Source organism: Leuciscus leuciscus (assembly GCF_965113295.1).
Source record: "Leuciscus leuciscus genome assembly, chromosome: 15".
NCBI classification, from domain to species: Eukaryota; Metazoa; Chordata; class Actinopteri; order Cypriniformes; family Leuciscidae; genus Leuciscus; species Leuciscus leuciscus.
The window spans coordinates 36,877,461-36,899,126 of record NC_138739.1 but is presented as its reverse complement, the minus strand read 5'-3'; the positions used below and the strand labels follow the sequence as shown (position 1 = coordinate 36,899,126).

At 38.5% G+C, this 21,666-nt stretch overlaps 1 protein-coding gene and 1 long non-coding RNA gene across 4 annotated transcripts in view; one reads left to right on the top strand and one right to left on the bottom strand.

Moving 5' to 3' along the window:
• LOC309475245 overlaps positions 1-21,666 on the bottom strand; it is a 271,995-nt gene that overhangs the window by 33,159 nt on the left and 217,170 nt on the right. The window lies entirely within an intron of this gene.
• Positions 1-21,666, top strand: part of LOC309475213 (uncharacterized protein) — a 58,896-nt gene that overhangs the window by 183 nt on the left and 37,047 nt on the right. For 2 of the 3 annotated variants that reach the window (XM_082137928.1, XM_082137927.1), the window contains exon 2: positions 34-366. In XM_082137928.1, coding sequence (XP_081994054.1) covers positions 34-366 — 333 coding nt within the window. Of the gene's footprint in view, positions 1-33; positions 367-505; positions 614-1,001; positions 1,067-1,251; positions 1,570-21,666 lie in introns of those variants that run through there. The other variant, XM_082137929.1, reaches the window with a different exon arrangement.

Sequence of the window (21,666 nt, the reverse complement as noted above, 5' to 3'; positions counted from 1 at the left end):
ATAAATGTTTTTTTTTTTTTTTTTTTCTCATAGTTCTGTTCATGTTGTATCAAGCCACAGAAAGTCTAACAAACACACCAGTAACTTTAGGATCTGATGTGAATATAACCTGTGATCTTGATATAAAGGAGATTTACTGGTACAAACAGAAATTACCGGATCCTCCAGTGTTGATCTTACGCACTTATGATAGCACATATGAAGGAGGTGACTATGAAAACAGCAGCTTTATACACAAATACTCAGTGAAAACTAACAGTCGTCTGTTCATCAGAAATATCACCATTGATGAATTAGGAGTTTATTATTGTGTGAAAACTAGTGAACCACTAAAATTCAGCAACGGCACCAAAATCTACATCAGCGGTGAGTTATTTTATCATTTCATGTCTTTATAAACCACATGATGGATTCCAGATTGAATGTACTGTATGAAGATCTAATAATAGTTGTATTGTTCTGTTAAAGACTGAAATTAAAAGATTGAACTACAAACCTTTTACAGACTTTGTCCAAAAGAATATTACAGACGCTCCACAACACCAGATACCATGGAGAAATATGACCATCATATTCATCCTGATAAATGTGCTTCTGACCATTGCATTAATAGGTTTGTACTTGTTTTACTACAGTAAAAGTGTCATTGAACTACAAGGTGACAAAGTCTAGATCTACTAAATGTAGCCGTTTCACACAGAATGTGGTTTTGTCCAGTCACTTGTTTTTTGTCTGGACACTTTTGCATTGTTTTTCAATGTAAACACTTACTAAACGTGTTTAACTGCTGCGCTCACGTCTGTCTTCTTTCTTGTACGAGACATGATGTTCTAAAAAGGCCTAAAAAAGTTCAACTTTAAAAAAAGGCATTTCTCTAGACACTTTTCTCATTCCCCTGGCCTGAATCTCACATTTTTCAGTAAAACACACTCTCTGTGAATCAGCTCTTGCACTGTTACAATGTGTGAATTCAGTGATATTCATATTCAGTGCTGTTTCAGGAATGGTGAAGAGCTTTATTAATGCAACTGGAAAATCTGCGGCTCAAAACTCAAATAATCCACAGGTAAGATCTTCAATATTAATATATGTAATCTTATTTTGTCCTCTATTATCCTGGAGATTCTTACAGTGCAACTTCAAGCTGCACAAGATTCATTAAATGATCTGAAATGTTTATGACCAGCTGACTGTACATTATGTCTATCATACTGTATATGTCCATTCATATATAATATCGTCCTCTTTCAGTGTGCTGAAGTTGATTTCTTCATGTGCTCCAGTAACACCAGGCCTAGTCAGGAGCAGAGCACTACTGTCTACAGCCAATGTATGATGTGATACACTTTATGAATACAGAGTGTGCATATCTACATATGTTTTTTTTTTTTACACAAACTAAAATGTACTGTTATTATGTTTTAAATGTGTGGATTTTAATTTCCATTTATGAGTTTGCTGCTTTGTATGTAAATATGCAGTGTGTGTGTATGATAGTAACACTTTTTGCTGTTACTGTTTTAAGTGGAGATCTTGCTTATAGTAATACAATCGTTTTTGTCTCTCTCTCTATTATAAGTGCGCTGACATGTTCAGCAGTAAAAGTTGTAAACCACATGGATGATGAGCTTTCTTGGGGCTGAAACATGAGTGATGTTTTACAGACATTTGACAAAGCTTGAAGTCAAGAAAACAAATGTCAACAAATCTAAAGATATATATATACCTTTTTTGGCATGCATATTAATTGTTTTTAATGTTTTTAACATCTAACTTTTGCACAGTTTTCTTTTTTGTGGTTAACACAAGCATGGTTTCGTGCAAATGAAGTGTTCCACTGGTTTGGTCACTTGATGAACAAACGATCACACTTGCTGCATCTAGAGGTTTAAACTTTAACCAAGTGAACATGACATGAAACACCATGGTGTAACACACAAAAAAAAATACTTCTAGAGCATTTATTAATTTTAGTTAACTGGGCTGTTCTCAGTGTCTTGTGTCAATTTTGCTGCCAGTGAATTATATATATATATATATATATATATATATATATAGGTCAATGGTTGAGTTTTGAACAAATAGAAAAAAAAAGGGAAAAAAAAGCATGTGGCCAGAGCAAACCTGCCTTTAACTTCCTCTTGATTGTGGTTAAAATCACCCTAATCATTTGAAAGCTCTGAGGTATAGTTACATACGAAACAAGTGTTTTAACATAGATTATCAACAAGTGTTTTAGATTATCCAGTGTTTTAGATTATCTAGCTTCACTATTCTGCCCTCGTAAAAGAGTTACCCTTCTTCTACTAGGCAGACAGATAACTCCTTCCACAAGAAAGTTGAACTGAAGCATGGATTTATTAGCACCACCACTTCAAACAAGTGGAACAGAGGAAAGTACAGAAAAAGGGAAGAACACGTTTCTAAAAAGACTGTACATTAATAATCGTAACAGTTTGCTTGTTGACCAATTCCAAACATATGATGGAAACAAGCTTCTTGTAAACTTATTAATACTTACAGATAAAGCTTCTATAAATGATTGCAAAGATGATGAATTGATTGAAGATAGCTGCTTTAACCGTGTGACTATCAGCATCAACTGGGTAAAACAAAATTGCTGCTATTAAAGGTAGGGTAGGTAATCCTGTTCAGAAACACTTTTCTTTATACTGGGTGAAATGGTCCTTCCATCCTGATAGTAGTCAATACATTATGTGTTTAGAAAAAGGAATGAAAAAAATCAGACCTCTGTAGCAGCTGCAGGACAGTAAAAACTCTGACCAATCACTGCCATTCGGTGCGAATGTAAAGAACCAATCAGATGCCTTCATGTCTCGTGCCCGCCCCGAGCCCCACTGCGCGCGCTGCCCGGCGTGCACTCATCACATGTCACCGTTCCCGGAAATATTCAGCTCAAAGCACCTGCATATGCAGTCAGCGAAGGCAAACAAGGCAAAAACTACTTCCTCGGACCCTGCCCGCGCTCTTGAACGACCTCCTCTGCTTCGCCCTCGACCCCGGACCTGTCCTCGAACCGACGATGCGGTACTTGTCTCCGGACTCGGAGTGTACGTTAGTCTTCATTAGAGTCAACAATGTTTTCATCATGGAAACTCTTACATGCAAAACACCGTATATGTTATGAATCTTACACGAAATTCATCTTCATCACAGTGTAACTGATGGTAATGGAAAAACGTGTATCAATGCAACCTGTTTTTAGTTTTGCCTTATAAATATAGCTCGTTACCGAATGAAACTTTACCATTATCGATATGCTAGCTTGATAGTGAGTACTAAAAGAAATCTTATTTGTTTATATTCATAGTGATAAAGTTAGGTATTTTATTACATGTGATTCTGACATGATGTCACTGTATGTACTGCGCTCCTTCCTCTCCACTCGTCTCAGGTAATAAATGCGTCTTGTTCCAGCCTGAGCGTTTGGCGTCGCGCGTTCATGTGTTTTGGGGGCGTGGCTTTGGAAGGAGCTCAGAAGGGAGGGGGTGGAGTGAATGGAAATAATGAGCTGTGTTTATTGCAGATTAAAAGGTCTACAGTCACTCGATTTTTATATTTTCTTTTTCAGAGTACTTACATTTTAATTATGTATTGGTATATAAAGACAGTTTAAACAAATTTGGAATGTTTTTTTTTTAGAAAAATGATTACCTACCCTACCTTTAAAGGTCAGAGGTTACTCTCTATGGGTGTTTTCACATATAGTTCATTTTAAAAGAACCAAACCCAGTTCACTTAAAGTGAACCAGAAAGGGAACCAGCCGGAAAATGACCTCAGTCCTTTTGGTGTTCATAATATAGTGGACTCAAAAGAGAACTGTTTTTTTTTTTTTGGTCCTCTTCAGCATTGAAGTGATCTCAGACCCTTTCTTGTTCACACCACAACCTCAAAAGAACTCCCGACAAGCACAAGTGCTTGCACCCAACATTTCATCCTGGTCATCATAGAAGGGACAGGAATGCTTAATTTCACCCACTTTGATGCATTTTGTCAGGCATTGTAGTGTAAGCCCGTCTGGATCGGTCCAAAGGCGGTATCCGATAGAACGGGTGAAGGTCTCTGCGTGTTACTGTCTTTCTGTTCGGCAAAGTAATTTAATTCCATTTAAGCTTTTATCTGACTTTTAAAACAACCTCGAATTTAGGTTAGATTGTCAATTGGTTATTGGTCAATCATATAATAGTTTAGCAGCACATTTGATTATTCTTTTCAACTCATTACTTATATTTTACCCGTTCATATTAGGAAGCTATATGTCGCTCAGAGGTCCTCACGCTTAACGCGCTTCTCACGTTCACAAGCTCATCAGTTTTCATCACCAAACAGAGGTAATTGCTATATACCTGAGATTGGTCGCATTCAAGCTTACACAATCACATATACTTTGGTATAGCCCCCATGGAATTGCATACACTTGAATTTAACATAACGTTTACTTCAGTAGAGGTATGGCCACTACTACAGATAAGTCAACCAACTTTACTTCTCTTATAATGGCTTTGGATTGGCCATGCCGTGGTTTCCCACGAACACTTATCTAAAGTAACATTAAATTAAAACAGAGGTAAGACACCCAGATTTAGGTTGGTCAAGTGGCATGTTTACAGCCCTAAACGGAAATTCACTTCTTGTCTTTGCAAGCCAAATATTAGTCATCACTAATCTGACTCAAAACTTGCGGTAACATACAAATCTGTTTAATCTACTTGGGAAAACAATTTCAGAGTCAGTCGGAATAAATCAAATGTAACAATTTATTATGTCAGGTAAATGTATCATCAAATGCTCTGAAATAAAAAGAGAAGATGCGAACCTGACATTATAAAATACATGATGCAAAGTGTTTTGCATACACTCTTGTTGCAATTCATTATATACCCAGGCCAAGACAGAAACTTCTTTCACATGGAAACATTTGCTAACAATGGGAATTTGCATTCAGAGTTTACACCTTTTGAGAGCAGGAGGCCATTTGCCTGGAAGACGCACCCTCCTCTGTGTGCAAGTTATCTCTAAAGTTATCTCAAGTTATCTTTTGTTTTACTACTTTTGGAATGAGACCTTTGTACCAGTCGCACTGAGACATTTCAAATTGATACCAAACATGTATAATTACTTATTGTACACATTTAACATTTCATAGGTTTTCAGTGAGTTTTAGATGAGGAGGAGAAGAGGGGGAGCAGGGTAGATGATGAGAATGTAAAAGTGCGGTGAGAGCTGCACTGTGTGTTGCATCTCAGATTTTGCTGTTACTAAGCAAGAGAGAGTTCAAATGTTAATTCTCAGGAGAGCCTTTTGCTTTCTCGCTGGGTAGCCCAGACTTAATGGCACCCACCTTACAGTAGCACTGTTCTGTTATAGCCTCTTTTAGGGGTGGCGATATGGCAAAAATATCATATCACAATTTCTTTCAGGAAAATTCTGATTTTATCACCATTCTTTTTCTTTTTTCTTTTATTTTTTTTTTTACCATTTTCCAAGTGACAGCAGTATAGGCAAACTAATTTCCCCATTTTAAAAATGTAGCCTTACAAGGTAACAAAATAATATAATTATAAAATATAATTTCATTATTTTATCTTTGTTATTAAAAATAAGAACAAAGATACACATTACAAATACAAAACATAATATACAAATTGAATAAACAGTGCTTTATTTTTCAGCCACAGTAGGTGTAGGCATATTAAATAAACAAATGTAAAAATAAAACACCACATTGTCACGGGTTGGTTCAAGCAAAGAGGATGCAGGATCTAACCGTTTATTCTAGCAGTTTATTCACCAAACTAAAAAAAAGTCGCCCGGCTGCTCGGGGAGCCATGCCAGTGCCGGCAGGTCTGAGGGCCATGGCGGTGGCGGAAGGTCTGGGGGCCCAGGGCGGAGATGGCCCCTCAGGCGGCCAGGGCGGAGACGGCAGTCCAGGAGCCCAGGACGGATAGCCCACTCCCCCCCCAAAAAAATTATTGGGAAGAGCTAGGGGTTTATTGATTGGAGGCAAATTCTCAGGCACGGTGGCGGCCATCTTGGTCGAAGACTCTGGCTCAGCGGCCTCCACGGCGAGACTCTGGAAGGGCGGCAGCCTCGACGGGAGGAGACTCTGGAAGGACGGCGACCATCTTGGCTGAGGGTTCACGGTCTGGAGCCGATGTGTGTGCTGCCCACACACACAAAATAGCCGTGGCCACTAGGATCAGCGCTGCATCTTCCGGAGCTGACACAGGCGCAGCGGCCATCTTATCCGAAGACACAGGCACGGCTGACATGGCGTGAACAGTATCTGGCTCGGCAGGCATGACGTGAACAGTCTCTGGCTCGGCAGGCATGACGTGAACAGTCTCTGGAGTGGCGGCCATCTTGGCAGATCGCGCTGACTTCAGCGGTGGATCTGCCATGCTGGATATCATTCTTGGTCGCCCAGAGACCGATCTGGTGGCAACTAGGATGGCCGCTCAGGCGGCCTAGGTGGAGACGACAGTCCAGGACCCCGGGGTGGATTGACCTCCGTGGCTTTGACCCTTGGCCCATCCACTATGGCCCGGGACATATAGCCCCCCACCAAAATTTTCTTGGGATGAGCAAAGGGTTTATTGACTGGAGGCAAATTCTCAGGCGCGGTGGCCTCAACGGGACAAGACTCTGGAAGGGCGGCAGCCATTTTGGCTGAGGGTTCACGGGCTGGAGCCGATGTGTGTGCTTCCCACACACACAAAATTGAACACTTGTCCGAAGACAAAGGCACGGCTGACATGGCGTGAACAGTCTCTGGCTCGGCAGGCATGACGTGAATAGTCTCTGGCTCGGCAGGCATGACCTGAAGAGACTCAGGCTTGACGTGAAGAGTCTCTGGAGTGGTGGCCATCTTGGCAGATCGCGCTGACATCAGCGGTGGATCTGCCATGCTGGATATCATTCTTGGTCACCCAGAGACCGATCTGGTGGCAAGCCTGATGGCTGGCAAGCTGGTTTTCTCCTCACTCTCCCCAATGGTAAAGAGGGATCCATTGTTGACTAGCACCCACTCTACGAAGTCCTGGAAGTTCCCCCGAGGCCCATCTCCAGAAATACAAACAGAGGTTGGTGTCATCATAATGGACGAAAGGTAGCAAATCCAAATACCTCTGTGTGTGGGCCTCGAGGGACAGATCCCCCTGGGAGAGGAGGAGAATGTCTACTGCTGCTAGATCCATATTCATATGTCATGGGTTGGTTCAAGCAAAGAGGATGCAGGATCTAATCGCAGAAGTTTTTTTTTCACCAAACTAAGTACAAACAAGAAGTACAACCATGTACATTTTGAAGGCAAACAGCTTCAGCGAGAAACAGAAGTAGAGATAAATGAGGTCAAATATTGTGTTAAAGATGTGTTTACTGTGGGTCACCTGCATACAGAATTAAGTACATTCTTAACATGGACACTGGTTATTGTGTGGCAAGCTGTTAATTCCTGAATCCTTTTGTCGTCATTATTATTCATACATGAAATATGAGAATGAATGGACTGTCCTCTCACCAGGTGAGGAGGTTGACACCAGGCACTAGATGCCTACAGTGTTGATAACAAATTATTTATTAGCACTAGGTATTCTTGCTGAAGAACAACTGCCCTATGTGCAGCACATGATATAGCCTGTTTAATTAGCTGGATATCAATTTATAACAGTACTTTTAAAGTCCCCGTTAACCGGAAGTTGCAAACGACTTTTCTCAGCTTCTCATAGGCTAAAGCAAGTCGATCACGGGCATGTCGGGAGTATGGCACAATGTCAGAAAAAAAAGTACAAAACAAGTGGCCGCCACTGGGGTGGTACCCTTTTGTACCTTTAATGCGAGGTACAAAATTGTACCTTATAACTTTGTACCATTTAAGGGGCAATTTTGTACCCCAAGGAACGATTGTGCATTCTGCAATAAAAGCGTCTTTCAACCCAAGCCGTCAAGCCTATGTCATCAGAGAAGGGACGCCATTCCAGATCGGAAGTAACTTTTCAGACTTTGATTAAAGATTACCACGGCAAACAATTTTTTACTGTGTATTAACTTGCACGGATTAATTGTTCACCACAAGACTAGTAATATGCGCTAACAAAGTAAATAGGGTCAATTTTGATTTCATGTCGACTTTAATTATAACAATTCCTGATATGTAAGGATTCTACAGTATAGACAATTTCATGTATTCCTGTTACTTTGTTTGAAGGTGTTACTGTTTTAAAGGACTTTTTCATAACTCTTAATATATTTGCTGAGTAATGTCTGATGAGCTTTTATGAGCTTTTAATGAATTCTCTCGACTCACACCTGCTGCTGTGAGATGATGTAATAATTCTCTTTGTAAAAGAAAGTTTATAAATAAAATATGTTAAAACTGCATAATATATGTAAGCCAGTTTATTTAAGATATTTTTTGCACTCCATAGGATCAAAACTTCTTTGCCATTGGGGCGTACCCGGGGAATTATTTGAATAAGGTACAATTTTCTGCTTTTATTGCAGAATGCACAATCGTTTCTTGGGGTACAAAATTGCCCCTTAAATGGTACAAAGTTATAAGGTACAATTTTGTACCTCGCATTAAAGGTACAAAAGGGTACCACCCCAGTGGCGGCCACTTGTTTTGTACTTTTTTTTCTGACATTGTGCCATACTCCCGACATGCCCGTGATCGACTTGCTTTAGCCTATGCAACATTATTTGACATTAGCTGACATTATTTGTTCACTTGTGCTTTTTAGTTTCCTGGTCGATGATGTCACCCGCCTATGACGTTTAGAACAAACATTTAGAAAATCACCTTTAAAGTTGTCCATTTATGTTTGTGATTGTGCTGCATTCATTCATAACAAAGTTTTATATATTTTCGGTTGGAAATTTACTAAATATCTTCATGGAACATGATCTTTACTTAATAGCATAATGATTTTTGGCATAAAAGAAAAATCTATAATTTTGAACCATATTCGTATTGTTGACTTTTGCCACAAATATACCCGTGCGACTTGTGACTGGTTTTGTGATCCAGGGTCACAAATGTTATTTAAAATATTAAAGTAGACACTTTACTTTACACTTTACACTTTAGTAGACACAATTGAAAATATGCTGAAATGTTCCGAAAAAAAGCACTTTGGATGATCAGTTGTGATATTAGTAATAAGAGTTTTGAATATTTACCAATTGCTTGTGAAAATTACACCAAAGCAATACAAAGATCTAAAGAAATATGAAAGTGAAAATGCAGATATTTTTCATAAACAAATAAGGTGTTCATAAGCTTTTTAACTTGATCACTTCACGAGATACTGAGCGCAAGCTACTGAAAACATGAAGACAGGAGCAGGGCTTATCTCACCAACCCAACCAATAAAAGCGTAAACTATTCCTGTACAAACTTTTGGCAATGACCGTTTAGGTTAAATTACTTGATTTACATGGATTGTAGATACAGCATGCAAATATGCAAAGATATGCAAAGTGCAAAGATCCGTTTGGGATTTAATGAAAAACCTGAAGATGACCTGACCTATAAAAAAGCTTCCAACATTCCTACAGGATAACAGTTTTCTCATAGGTGCTGTTATTCCATAGTGGAAGTCTCCTCGAAAGTCTCCTCAGGTATGGGTTTGCTTTCTCCAGTGTCTATTTTACTTAGACATTTTTTAACATTAGCTATATATATATATATATAGCTAATTAATATATATATATATATATAATTAATATATATATATATAGCTAATTAAACTTCTTAAACATTTACATTTTTATTTGTTTAAAGTCAGGAATTTCCCCTGTTTATTAAAAGATATTATCATCTTCATTACAGTAGCAAATGTCAGATCAGCTGACAGACGAGACACCTCAGCATTTATATTAATGATACAATGATTTATGAATGTCGATTTTTGAAAAGCATTTGAGCTTACCTATTGGCTTTGTAACGGTTTCCAAGATCTCCAAGAGTCTGTGTGGATGTTGGTCAACAACCAAAAAAAACATTAGGAAATAATATAATAACATACGGTTAAAAAAAATATTCAGGGAAAAGATGCTGACTGCGTATGATGCTGTCGCTCCATGCAAGATGATGCATGGTAAACCTTTTTAATATAGTAGGCTATAGTCCAATTGAGTAATAGGGGATTGTATGTGGTGTTTAGTGTTTTTAGCCCCCAACGGCGCCTTCCAGGCAGCGAGGGGATGGGTAGGTTTAAGGTTGAGGTTAGGGTTAGCTGCCTGGAAGGAGCCATTGGGGCTAAAAACACCATCGAGTATTGTATGTATTGTAATATTTAATGTTTATTCGAATCAAATTCTGCAAATAATCACAGATATATGTTCTTGATGGCCGCTCAAACACTTGCAGTGTTCCTGCTGGCAGTTCAGAATGCTATTAGCAATCCAGTCATTTCTATAGATCAGTGGTCATAAGGTGTAAAGTCCAGGGGTCAGAAAGTAAAAGTCCTGCCATAATGTTTATTCCACCCATGAACTCAGCCAGTCTGATAATGATAGTTAGATATATCTGCAATTATAGTCGCACTAGTAAGAATTTTGATTCGAGATATCTCTAAATACTCCATTAAAGATATCTAATGACGTCATAGATATCTTCATTTGACGCGACATATACGCAAAGGTAATTATATATCTCTAATTTAGTTTCGACTTGTCACAATTATATTTTAAGATATCTGAATTCACTAAGCTTCTCCGCTCACTAGAGCCCCTCTCTGTCTTGTTGATAATGCTTAGTGCTAGTTCTACAACTGTCGAGTCGTCTACTTTTCTTATCACAGAGAAAAAAGCTACTGGATGAATTACTTCAGGTATTATTAATACAGGTATTATTAATAATATCTGGATGCATTCATATGGTAAAAGGTCTGCAGGATGCCATATCATTGTGATTTTAACTGAATCATGTTGCAAAGCGGACCAACTGGAGTGTAATGTTCAATAAAGACAGAGAACCGCAAACTGCTCGTCTGAATTTTTGTATTATATATTTTGAAAAGACATGAGAGAGAACAATGGAATTATACACCCCAATTTTTTTTTTAAAATGTACAAATAAACGCATGATGGACAATAATAGCTAATGCTTCAGAATCAAGGCAGACCCAGTCAAAAAAGGCGAAGGCTGATTTAAAAAAGATTACATGTTAATAAAAGTTGAACTGGCATTGATGAAATTGATTAGTGCATTAAGTTGTGTTTGGATTGTCCATTCTGTGTTGATGCAGATTCACTCGTGTATTGTATTATAGCTAGAGATCCGTGATGGTGATATTTTGCTGTGTTCAGTGATGCCAGTGCATTGAAAAGTTATTTTAAAAGGGGTGGTTGATTATGATTTCACTTTTCTAACTTTAGTTAGTGTGTAATGTTGCTGTTTGAGCATAAACAACATCTACAAAGTAACAACACTCAAAGTTCAAAGCAAAGGGAGATATTTGCTTTTAAAGAAATCGCTTTTTAAGGCCTACAGCACATTTGTGAGTCTGCTCAAGCTGTCGCATCCGTCTTTTCACATTTATTGCAATACAGTACGTAACACAAATGCAATAGCATGTCGCTCTGTAGGCATCTTACAACAGTTCCCACATTTTATAGATTATCATGACAGAATATGCTAATCAATGACTTGAAGATAGTTAACTCCACATCAGCAACATAAATTCATAAACCAACCATTCAGAAACACCCTGTTGCATTCTACATGTTGTCACTTCTTCTTGAGTCTCTCCATCTTTGTACGACTCCGGCTTGAACATAAAAGGCAAAACATTTTAGAAATTGTCAGTGCCTGTGAGGTTAACGGAGCTGCTAACACACACACACACACACACACACACACACACACACACACACACACACACACACACACACAAGCTCTTGAAGCTCCGCCCTCTGTGCTGGGAGCAGCGGCTCATTTACATTTAAAGGGACACTTAAATGCACTTAAAAGGGTTTTGCTCACCCTCAAAAAGATTTTTAAATCTTCAGCCCTTAAATCTTATTCAAAATTTAACATGCTATAGAAATTATCTGTGGGGTATTTTGAGCTCAGACTTCACATACACACTCTGGGGACATCAGAGACTTATTTTACATCTTGTAAAAAGGGGCATTATACCTCCCCTTTAAAATGATAGAAAATGTTGCACCAGACAAATGGCCTATACAAATGCTTACTGATTGTAAATGTGTTCATTTGGAAATAAAGGCTAAAAACACAATTTAATCCACAACATGCACATCTCAACATTATCCTATACTTTAAGATATAGAATAGGACAAACACCTTCTTCAGTCTTCTCTGCATACCTTGTATCACTTTTACACGTGCACCAGCTACATTTGTATTTTCATACTTTTGAATTACTTCTGTATAAAGCAGTTTAAAATGACCCAAAGATCTGATTTCAACAGTTTTGAAGTAGGCCTATCCTTTTCACAACACAAAATAAGTGTTTCATCTAAATGTTTCAATAACAGTAACTGCCTTTCAATATGCTATTACTATCAAACTTTTCATTTGCATCTCTTTTCGTTCAGTTTAATACATTTGTCTATTATTTAATACAACTGTTGTTAATGGTTAATCAATTAATCATTTGGTACATCTATAGATTTCTATAGATATTGATTCTACTACAGGTATAGTTTCTACTTTGTTTGCAATTTCCTATACGGATAACCAAATAATGAATTATTTTTACATTATAAGCGATTTATCTTAGATTATAAACACTATTTTCAAAGTGTGTGTGTTGCAATTTGTGAACATAGAGAAGGATAGAGTACAAGGGAAAGGAAACAGTCAATTACATAAGATTAAATACTCTGTACATCAGGTTTTGAAAGAATGACTATCTGCGTTACAAGTGTGATCAGATTTTTGTACTAAGAGTTTTGAAAATGTACACTGTGAAAATAGTACCAAAGGGAATACATTTGTTTTATTCCAAGCTACAGTATGGGTCTTTGGGGAGACACCACTTGGATATTTGGTTTCCTGCGTGGCATTTTGAGGACGAGGCCTGCAGCTTATGAGAAGGTCCCGGGATTTGAACATGTGTTGTATCTTAGATTAGTATTAATAAAAGAAAAAGCAGCAGTAACAAACCTGCAGTAGCTCAACACTCCATCTTTTTATTCTACTCCTTTTTCTTCAACACTCCAGGATAGTAGCGACCCCTAGTGGGCAGAGCATATTAACCCAGCATAACATTTTAAGCCAACACAACATTACGGTACTGGAAGGGCTGTCCCCGGCTCCCTTCAAACCAATGAAAGCTCTGAGAAAATGTTCATGCTCAAAATGGCATTCCTGTTGGCAATTACCCTCCCTAAAGAGAGTAGGAGATTAGCAGGCCCTGTCCTCCTGCTTGGAGTTTGCCCCAGTTGCGGTCAAAATCTTCTTACACCTGAGACTGGGGTATGTGCCTGAAGTACCAACTAAAGCTATAGTTTTCAGGCTTTCCCTCCTCAACATGTGTCAGCAGACCAAGAGAGGCTTCATTTACTTTGCCCTGTGAGGGCTCTTAAGATGTATGTCCTCAGATCTTCCCAGTGTAGGAAGTCTGACCAGCTGCTGTTATGCTTCGGGTCACCCAAGAAGGGCTCCCCAGCTTCCAAACGTAGATCAGTAGGTGGATTGTCAAGGCAGTCTCTACAGCTTATGTGGTTTTGACAAAAAAAAAAATTCACCATTATCTTGTCCCTACGTCGAAACAATGCTAAATGGTGGAATGCCAAGAACAAGTCTGCAGATGATTTCATGAGAAAACAGTTAGACTGGGAAATATTACTTGTGTCTTGTATCCTGGCAATGAAAAATTATTATTTAGTCTTACCAAATACCCTTGTGTCTCTCTTATAGGTCTGTGAGAAGATGATGTTCTATTGGTGTACTCTAGTGCTGTTGACTCTGGTCCCAGTGGTTACAGGTGTCAATACTGGAGTTACAGTCATACTAACCAAGAGAGGACTTGATTTAGGTAAGTGTGAGCAAAATATAACTGTGCCCTGTGATATTTCAAATATATCTGAAAGTATGATTGTGGTAGAAGGTATGCCACTGTCCGCAACTGTTCTTATAATGGCATTGCAACAATGTAACGTCACATCCTTTTATGATGTGAGTTAGCAGTGGTACTGCTGTGATCAAAATGCAGTTTTATTAACTCTTTCCCCACGGTTGACCGAATTTAACATAACTTAAGACACAACGTGTTGATTGAATTTTCGGGCAATCCATTTTTTCACTGTCATACCATAAAGGGACACTATTACGCATTTTCTGAAATAGTACCTAATCCAATCATAGAAGAATTAGAAACAAGCGATAGAACATTGCTTACGCACATGTAAGCTAATGCGATCTTTAAACATAAAACAGCATAAAAATCAAAACTAATCAACATTTTGTTACTAAATTAAATGTCGAACCCACAAAGTGGTAAGAGACAATGCATGCTTTGGGGATGTTGATGGACTTGATCTACTCAATCTATGTTTTGATCATCTTTTGAATCTGGTCCGGGTCTTTGACAAAAACGCGATTTTTGCAGTTTTTATTTTTATTTTTTTATTAAACTTATCCGCATTCAAGTGTTGATTAAAAAGAATGTCCTTCTCTTTTCTTTTCTTTTTCTTTGATATATTGTATGTTTAGATAACCATACAACAAAATATTCTGGGCACTATGCAATTTTTGTGAAAATGATAAAAAATGCTGCTGCTGGCAACAAAAAAAAAAAAAAGGGAGAAAGAGTTAATATAAAACCAAAATACAAATAACTCAAAATCTGGAAAACAAAACACTAAACTGGACTGAGAACACCAACATCACAACCTTTGAAGGACAAGACCTGACAACCAGCACAGGAAACACTAGGTGTATACAGTGCAGCACTTCAGTTTTTCCACATTTTGTTGTTACAGCCTTATTCCAAAATGGATTAAATTCATTATTTTCCTCAAAATTCAACAAACAATACCCCATAATGAGTATGGAAAGAACTTTGCAAATTTATTAAAAATAAAAAAGCTCAGGTGCCTCCTGTTTCCAAGCCATGCCATGAAATGAACCAAGCCATGAAGTCCAAGAATTGTCGGTAGACCTCCGAGACAGGATTGAATCGAGGCACAGATCTGGGGAAGGGTACAGAAAAGTGTCTGCAGCGTTGAGGGTCCCAACGAGCAAAGTGGCCTCCATCATCCGTAAATGGAAGAAGTTTGGAACCGCCAGGACTCATCCTAGAGCTGGCTGGCCAAACTGAGTGATCGGGGGAGAAGGGCCTTAGTCAGGGAGGTGACCAAGAACCCGATGGTCACTCTGACAGAGCTCCATTTTTTCTCTCTGGAGAGAGGAGAACCTTCCACTTGCACTGACACTCCCAGCCTAACCTGATGGAACTTGAGAGGTTCTGCAAAGAAGAATGGGAGAAACTTCCCAAAAATAGGAAAAATAGGTGTGCCAAGCTTGTAGAATCTTATTTAAAAAGACTTGAAGCTGTAATTGGTGCCAAAGGTGCTTCAACAAAGTATTGAGCAAAGGTTGTGAATACTTTTGTACATGAGATTTTTTTATATATTTTTTTTATAAAGTTGCAAAGATTTCAAACAAACTTCTTTCACATTGTCATTATGGGGAATTGTTTGAAGAATTGAGGAAAATAATGAACTTAATAAATTTTGGGATAAGGCTGTAACACAACAAAATGTGGAAAAAGTGAAGTGCTGTGAATTACTGATGGTCATTCAAGAATGATCCGTTCATTGTGTCTGTCACGTGACAAACGAACGAAAGACTCGGAAGGCAAAGTAATTATTTATGTTCCCTGTAAATTATTTTTGACTGCATTATAATGATTTCTTAATTCAGAATATGATCAAGATTGCGTAGGTGGATGTGTTTGGGGAATTTGGCTGTTAAAAGTATAACATTTAAAGCCACTTGAATGAACGAAATTACTCGAAAAAAGATTAGTTCATTTTGATAAATGAGATCGAACAAGAAAGTCAGTAAAATGATCCAAACTTCCCATCACTACTGTGAATACTTCCTGGATGCACTGTATACAAAGAGGGTAACAGAATAACAAGACACACCTGGACAGAATCAGGGAAGTAATAAACAAGAAAACTACAAAAGGACAACAAAATAGATCATAGGAAACAAATAGTAAAATGTCTCAGGTTACGCGTGTAAATATGGTTCCCTGAGAAGGGGAACAAGACCCTAGACCTAGAGGATGCTTTGAATTTTGTTTTTTTGGTGATTTTCTTTCCATCTTGTTACACTTGTACAAGTCAAGTCAAGTCAAGTCAAGTCAAGTTTATTTGTATAGCGCTTTTCACAATACAGATTGCATCAAAGCAGCTTCACAGTATTAAATTAAAATAATACAACAAAGTTTGTTTCAAGAGGAATTTATTGATTGATAAAATTAAATTAAATATCCCCAAAATATCCCCAACTGAGCAAGCCAAAGGCAACAGTGGCAAGGAACCGAAAAACTCCATCAAGTGACCTAATGGTGTCCTAAAACTCCATCAGGTGCCTTAATGGAGAAAAAAAACCTTGGGAGAACCCAGGCTCAGTCGGGGGCCAGTTCTCCTCTGGCATTGGATAGAGGCCGGATTGTAGTTTGAAATGTAGGATTATATGAATGCCTGGCTGAAGAGATGCGACTTTAATCTAGTTTTAAACTGGGAGAGCGAGTCTGAGCAACGAACAGTATCAGGAAGACTATTCCAGAGTTTTGGAGCCAAATGTGAAAATGCTCTCCCTCCTTTGGTGGTTCTGGATATCCTAGGTATGACCAAAAGCCTTGAATTTAGTGATCTTAAAGAGCGCGATGGATTATAAGGCGATAGAAGATCCGTTAAATAGACTGGAGCTAAGCCGTTTAGGGCTTTATAAGTCAGTAGCAATACCTTGTAATTAATACGGAACTTTATAGGTAACCAATGCAGTGATGATAAAATCGGTGTTATATGATCATATTTTCTTGATCTCGTAAGAACTCTAGCGGCGGCATTTTGGACTAACTGTAGCTTGTTTATTGAGGATGCAGGACAACCAGCTAATAAAGCATTACAGTAATCCAGTCTCGAGGTCATGAATGCATGAACTAACTTTTCTGCATCAGAAACTGATAGCATATTACGTAGCTTAGCAATGTTTCTAAGGTGGAAAAAGGCTGTTTTTGTAACATATGAAATATGATTTTCAAAAGACAGGTTGCAATCGAGTATAACACCCAGGTCTTTTACTGTATAGGATAAAGTAACAGGACATCCTATGATGTTAAAGTTGTATTGTGCGAGGTTTTGTGGGCGGTTTTTTGAACCGATAAGTATTACCTCTGTCTTGTCTGGATTTAATAAAAGAAAATTACGCGTCATCCAATCTTTTATATCTTTAACACACTCTGTCAATTTGGAAAATTTAGCGTTTTCATCCGGCCGTGATGAAATATATATTTGAGTGTCATCAGCATAACAATGGAAACTAATTCCATGTTTCCTTATAATATTTCCAAGTGGCATCATATATATTGAAAATAACAGAGGGCCTAATACAGATCCCTGCGGCACTCCATAGTTTACTGGAGTTATGATCGATTTTTCGCCATTTAAATAGACAAAATGGTAGCGGTCAGATAGGTATGATTTGAACCAGCTTAGTGCTTGTCCTTGAACACCAGTATAATTTTGTAGTCGATCTAAGAGTATTGTGTGATCTATAGTATCGAACGCAGCACTAAGATCAAGTAAAACTAGTATTGAGATACAGCCTTGGTCAGAAGCTAAAAGTAAATCATTTGTGATTTTAACGAGCGCAGTTTCAGTGCTATGATGCGGTCTGAATCCAGACTGAAACTTTTCATAGATATCATTTTGTTGCAAGAAAGATCACAGTTGAGCGGACACCACTTTTTCTAATATTTTAGACATAAATGGAAGATTTGAAATGGGTCTATAATTTGCTAGATTATTATGATCTAATTGTGGTTTCTTAATGAGAGGTTTTATAACTGCCAGTTTAAATGTTCTTGGAACATGACCTAAAGATAAAGACGAGTTAATAATATTGAGGAGAGGCTCTTCCACTACAGGTAACACTTCTTTCAGTAGTTTAGTTGGTATAGGATCTAATAAACATGTTGTTGTTTTAGATGAAGTGATAAGTTTATTTAACTCTTTTTGTTCTATAGTTGTAAAGCACTGTAATTGTTCTTTCGGGGTGATAATTGAAGCTGAATTATAAGGCGCGATTGAAGATTGAACGTTTATAATTGTGGTTCTGATGCTTTCTATTTTCTCAGTGAAGAAGTTCATGAAATCATTACTACTGAACTGTAACGGGATATTTTGTTCGGGTGACGTCTGTTTATTTGTTAGTCTAGCCACGGTGTTAAATAGAAACCTTGGATTGTTTTGGTTGTTTTCTATTAGTTTGCGGAGGTGCTCAGCCCTGGCAGCTTTTAGGGCCTTTTTATAATGCGACATACTGTCTTTCCACGCGATTCTAAAGACCTCTAAATTAGTTTGTTTCCATTTACGCTCTAAAATACGGGTTTCTCTCTTTAAAACATGCGTAGTATTGTTATACCATGGTGCTTTATTTTTCTCTCTGACCTTTTTTAATTTAATAGGTGCAACCACATCCAATGTTCTAGAGAGAATGGTGCTCATAGTGCTAGTTAGTTCTTCTAGTTCATCTGTTTGTTTGGGTTCAGGCAGCAGCTGAGACAGTTTAGATAAGCAATTTGAGAAATTATCTATGGTGGATGGGAGGATTGTTCTGCCTGGTTGATAACGCGACGCCGCATGACATATTACAGCAGTACGTAATATGCAAGTTACCATGTAGTGATCAGTGACTTCATCACTTTGTGGAATGATATCTATATCGGTTGGATCGGTTCCATGTGATATAATTAAATCGAGTGTATGATTAAGACGATGAGTTGGTCCGGTGACGTTTTGCTTGACCCCAAATGAATTTAATAAATCTGTAAACGCAGCTCCTAACGCATCATTTGGATTATCTACGTGTATGTTAAAATCTCCAACAATTAATGCTTTATCGACATTGACTAATAGGTCTGAGAGAAAATCTGCAAAATCTTTTAGGAAATCAGCGTAAGGCCCTGGCGGTCTATATACGGTAGCCAAGGCTAGAGATAATAGGGATGTTTTTCTAACATCTAAGAGCGTAACATTTAGTACAAGTACTTCAAATGAAATAAACTTATAACCCGTTTTCTGAGTAACATTTAGAATATCTTTATAAATGGTTGCAACACCTCCGCCACGGCCAATCAGACGGGGCTCATGCTTATAACAGTATCCAGGAGGAGTAGACTCATTAATACCGAAATAATCATTTGGTTTAAGCCAGGTTTCAGTAAGGCAAAGTACATCGAAGCTATTATCTGTGATTATTTCATTTACAATAACTGCCTTAGGTGTGAGTGATCTAATGTTTAGAAGACCTAGCTTTAGAAATAGTTTTTGTTTACTAATAGCAACATTTTCTGTTTTAATAACAATTAGATTTTTCCTAGATCCTGCATTAGATTTATTATTTGATCTCACTAAACGAGGAATAGACACGGTTTCTATGCAATGTTCTACACTAGTATTTATATCAGTTGAATTGGTGCAGCAGAGACTATGATTTGGACTTTTGGTTACTAGTCAAAGGGTATTTAACATTTTGGAGATGTTATCTGACAGAAGATCCGCTCCGAATCTGCTTGGGTGTAAGCCATCAGCACGGAAAAGCCTAGGACGCTCCCAAAACAGATTCCAATTATTTACAAAGAGCAGTTTCTGCTCATTGCACCATGACATTAACCATTCATTTAGCGCAAATAATCTGCTGAACTTTTCATGCCCTAGTCGGTACGTGGGAAGCGGTCCTGACACAATGATCGTTGTTTCAGGCGATGTGCTGCGTACCGTATCGATTAGATTCCTGAAGTCTTTCTTCAGAATCTCCGTCTGGCGCAGCCTGATGTCGTTCACTCCCGCGTGCAGGACCACAGTTCCGACGCGCTCGTCACCGTTCAGGATCTCGGGAACGCGAGCAGCGATTTCAGAAACACGAGCACCAGGAAAGCAGTGACTTTGCACCTTACTTTTACCTAACGTAGCGTGTACGTGCCGAACGATGGAATCGCCGATGATCACAGCATCGCGTTCTGTTTCCCGTAGAGGGGAGAAGCGGTTTTGTGTGGATAACTCGAAAACCGGGAGGGTCGGAGAAAGTCTTGGTCTAAACCTGACTCGCGTCAAGTGAGTAACAAACACAAGTGAGTAACAAACACGGTGAGTAATGTCTTGTCCTGTTATTATCATGCGTCGCGTCTGAATGCGTTGTTGTTTTTGGAGCTCTATCGATTTGATTTATAATTCTTGATTTTTCTCTCTGCCTTGCTGCCTGCTGTGAGTGTGTTTGCTTCGGTGCTGTAAGCTCCGTCTTAGCCTCGTATTTCCTTGTTTTGAACCATCATTTACTACAATTTCTAGTTGTTTATATTACTACTAAATACAGCTTACCCAACCCTGACATCGCTAGCTTCCGTTACTACTAGCACAACACGCTAGTAATTCGCTAGCCTGTTAACGCGCCACCCGTGCGCTCAGCTATTTTTATTTATTTATTTTCTCTCGCGCCTTTGAGTTCATAAAAGCTCAGGTGAGTAAGAAACACTCAACAAACACGGTGAGTAATGTCTTGTCCTGTTATTATCATGCGTTGCGTCTGAATGCGTTGTTGTTTTTGGAGCTCTATCGATTTGATTTATAATTCTTGATTTTTCTCTTTAAACTCGCTTACAACGAACATTTTCTACTTTTCCTCACTGAGAAGCACTACTGCTCAAACCTCATAGTTACAACGCGGACTGTTGAGCAGACGCGTCTCAAGCCTATTAGTGATCCAACGCTGCATACTCTTAAAGGTTACGTCCGTGGATCACGGCTGAATGCGTCTTCTCCACACTCACTTACAAACAAACATTTTTTTTTTTTTTTTTTTTTTTTTTTTTTGCCTATCGTGCGTCTACTCTACACCCCTACCACTAAAAAACCTAAAAAACCTCATAGTTACAACGCGGACTGTTGAGCAGACGCGTCTCAAGCCTATTAGTGATCCAACGCTGCATACTCTTAAAGGTTACGTCCGTGGATCACGGCTGAACGCGTCTTCTCCACACTCACTTACAAACAAACATTTTATATCCAAGATTATATCCAAGACTTCAGTCATAAATTAGTATTAATATTGATAGCATCACTGGTAGCTTCGTTGCTAACTCACTGTCCATCTGTTAAAATGGTGAATATATCAGATGTAAGTAGTCTACCGTTTGGTGCAGGTGAGGACACATTTGAGCTGCACGCACTGCAGTCTGAGCTGGAAGCTGTTGAGAAACAGATCCACGACCTTTTATTGAGACAGGCCGAGCTGAGAGACCGGTGTTTGGCTCTTGAAACATCACGCGCCGATGCACACAAATCAGTGTTTAACGTTACTAACCCGCTGACTCCGACCGCGTCTACTCCATGCGTTCCTCAGCATCGGTCGCAATCAGCCATGGTCTCATTCA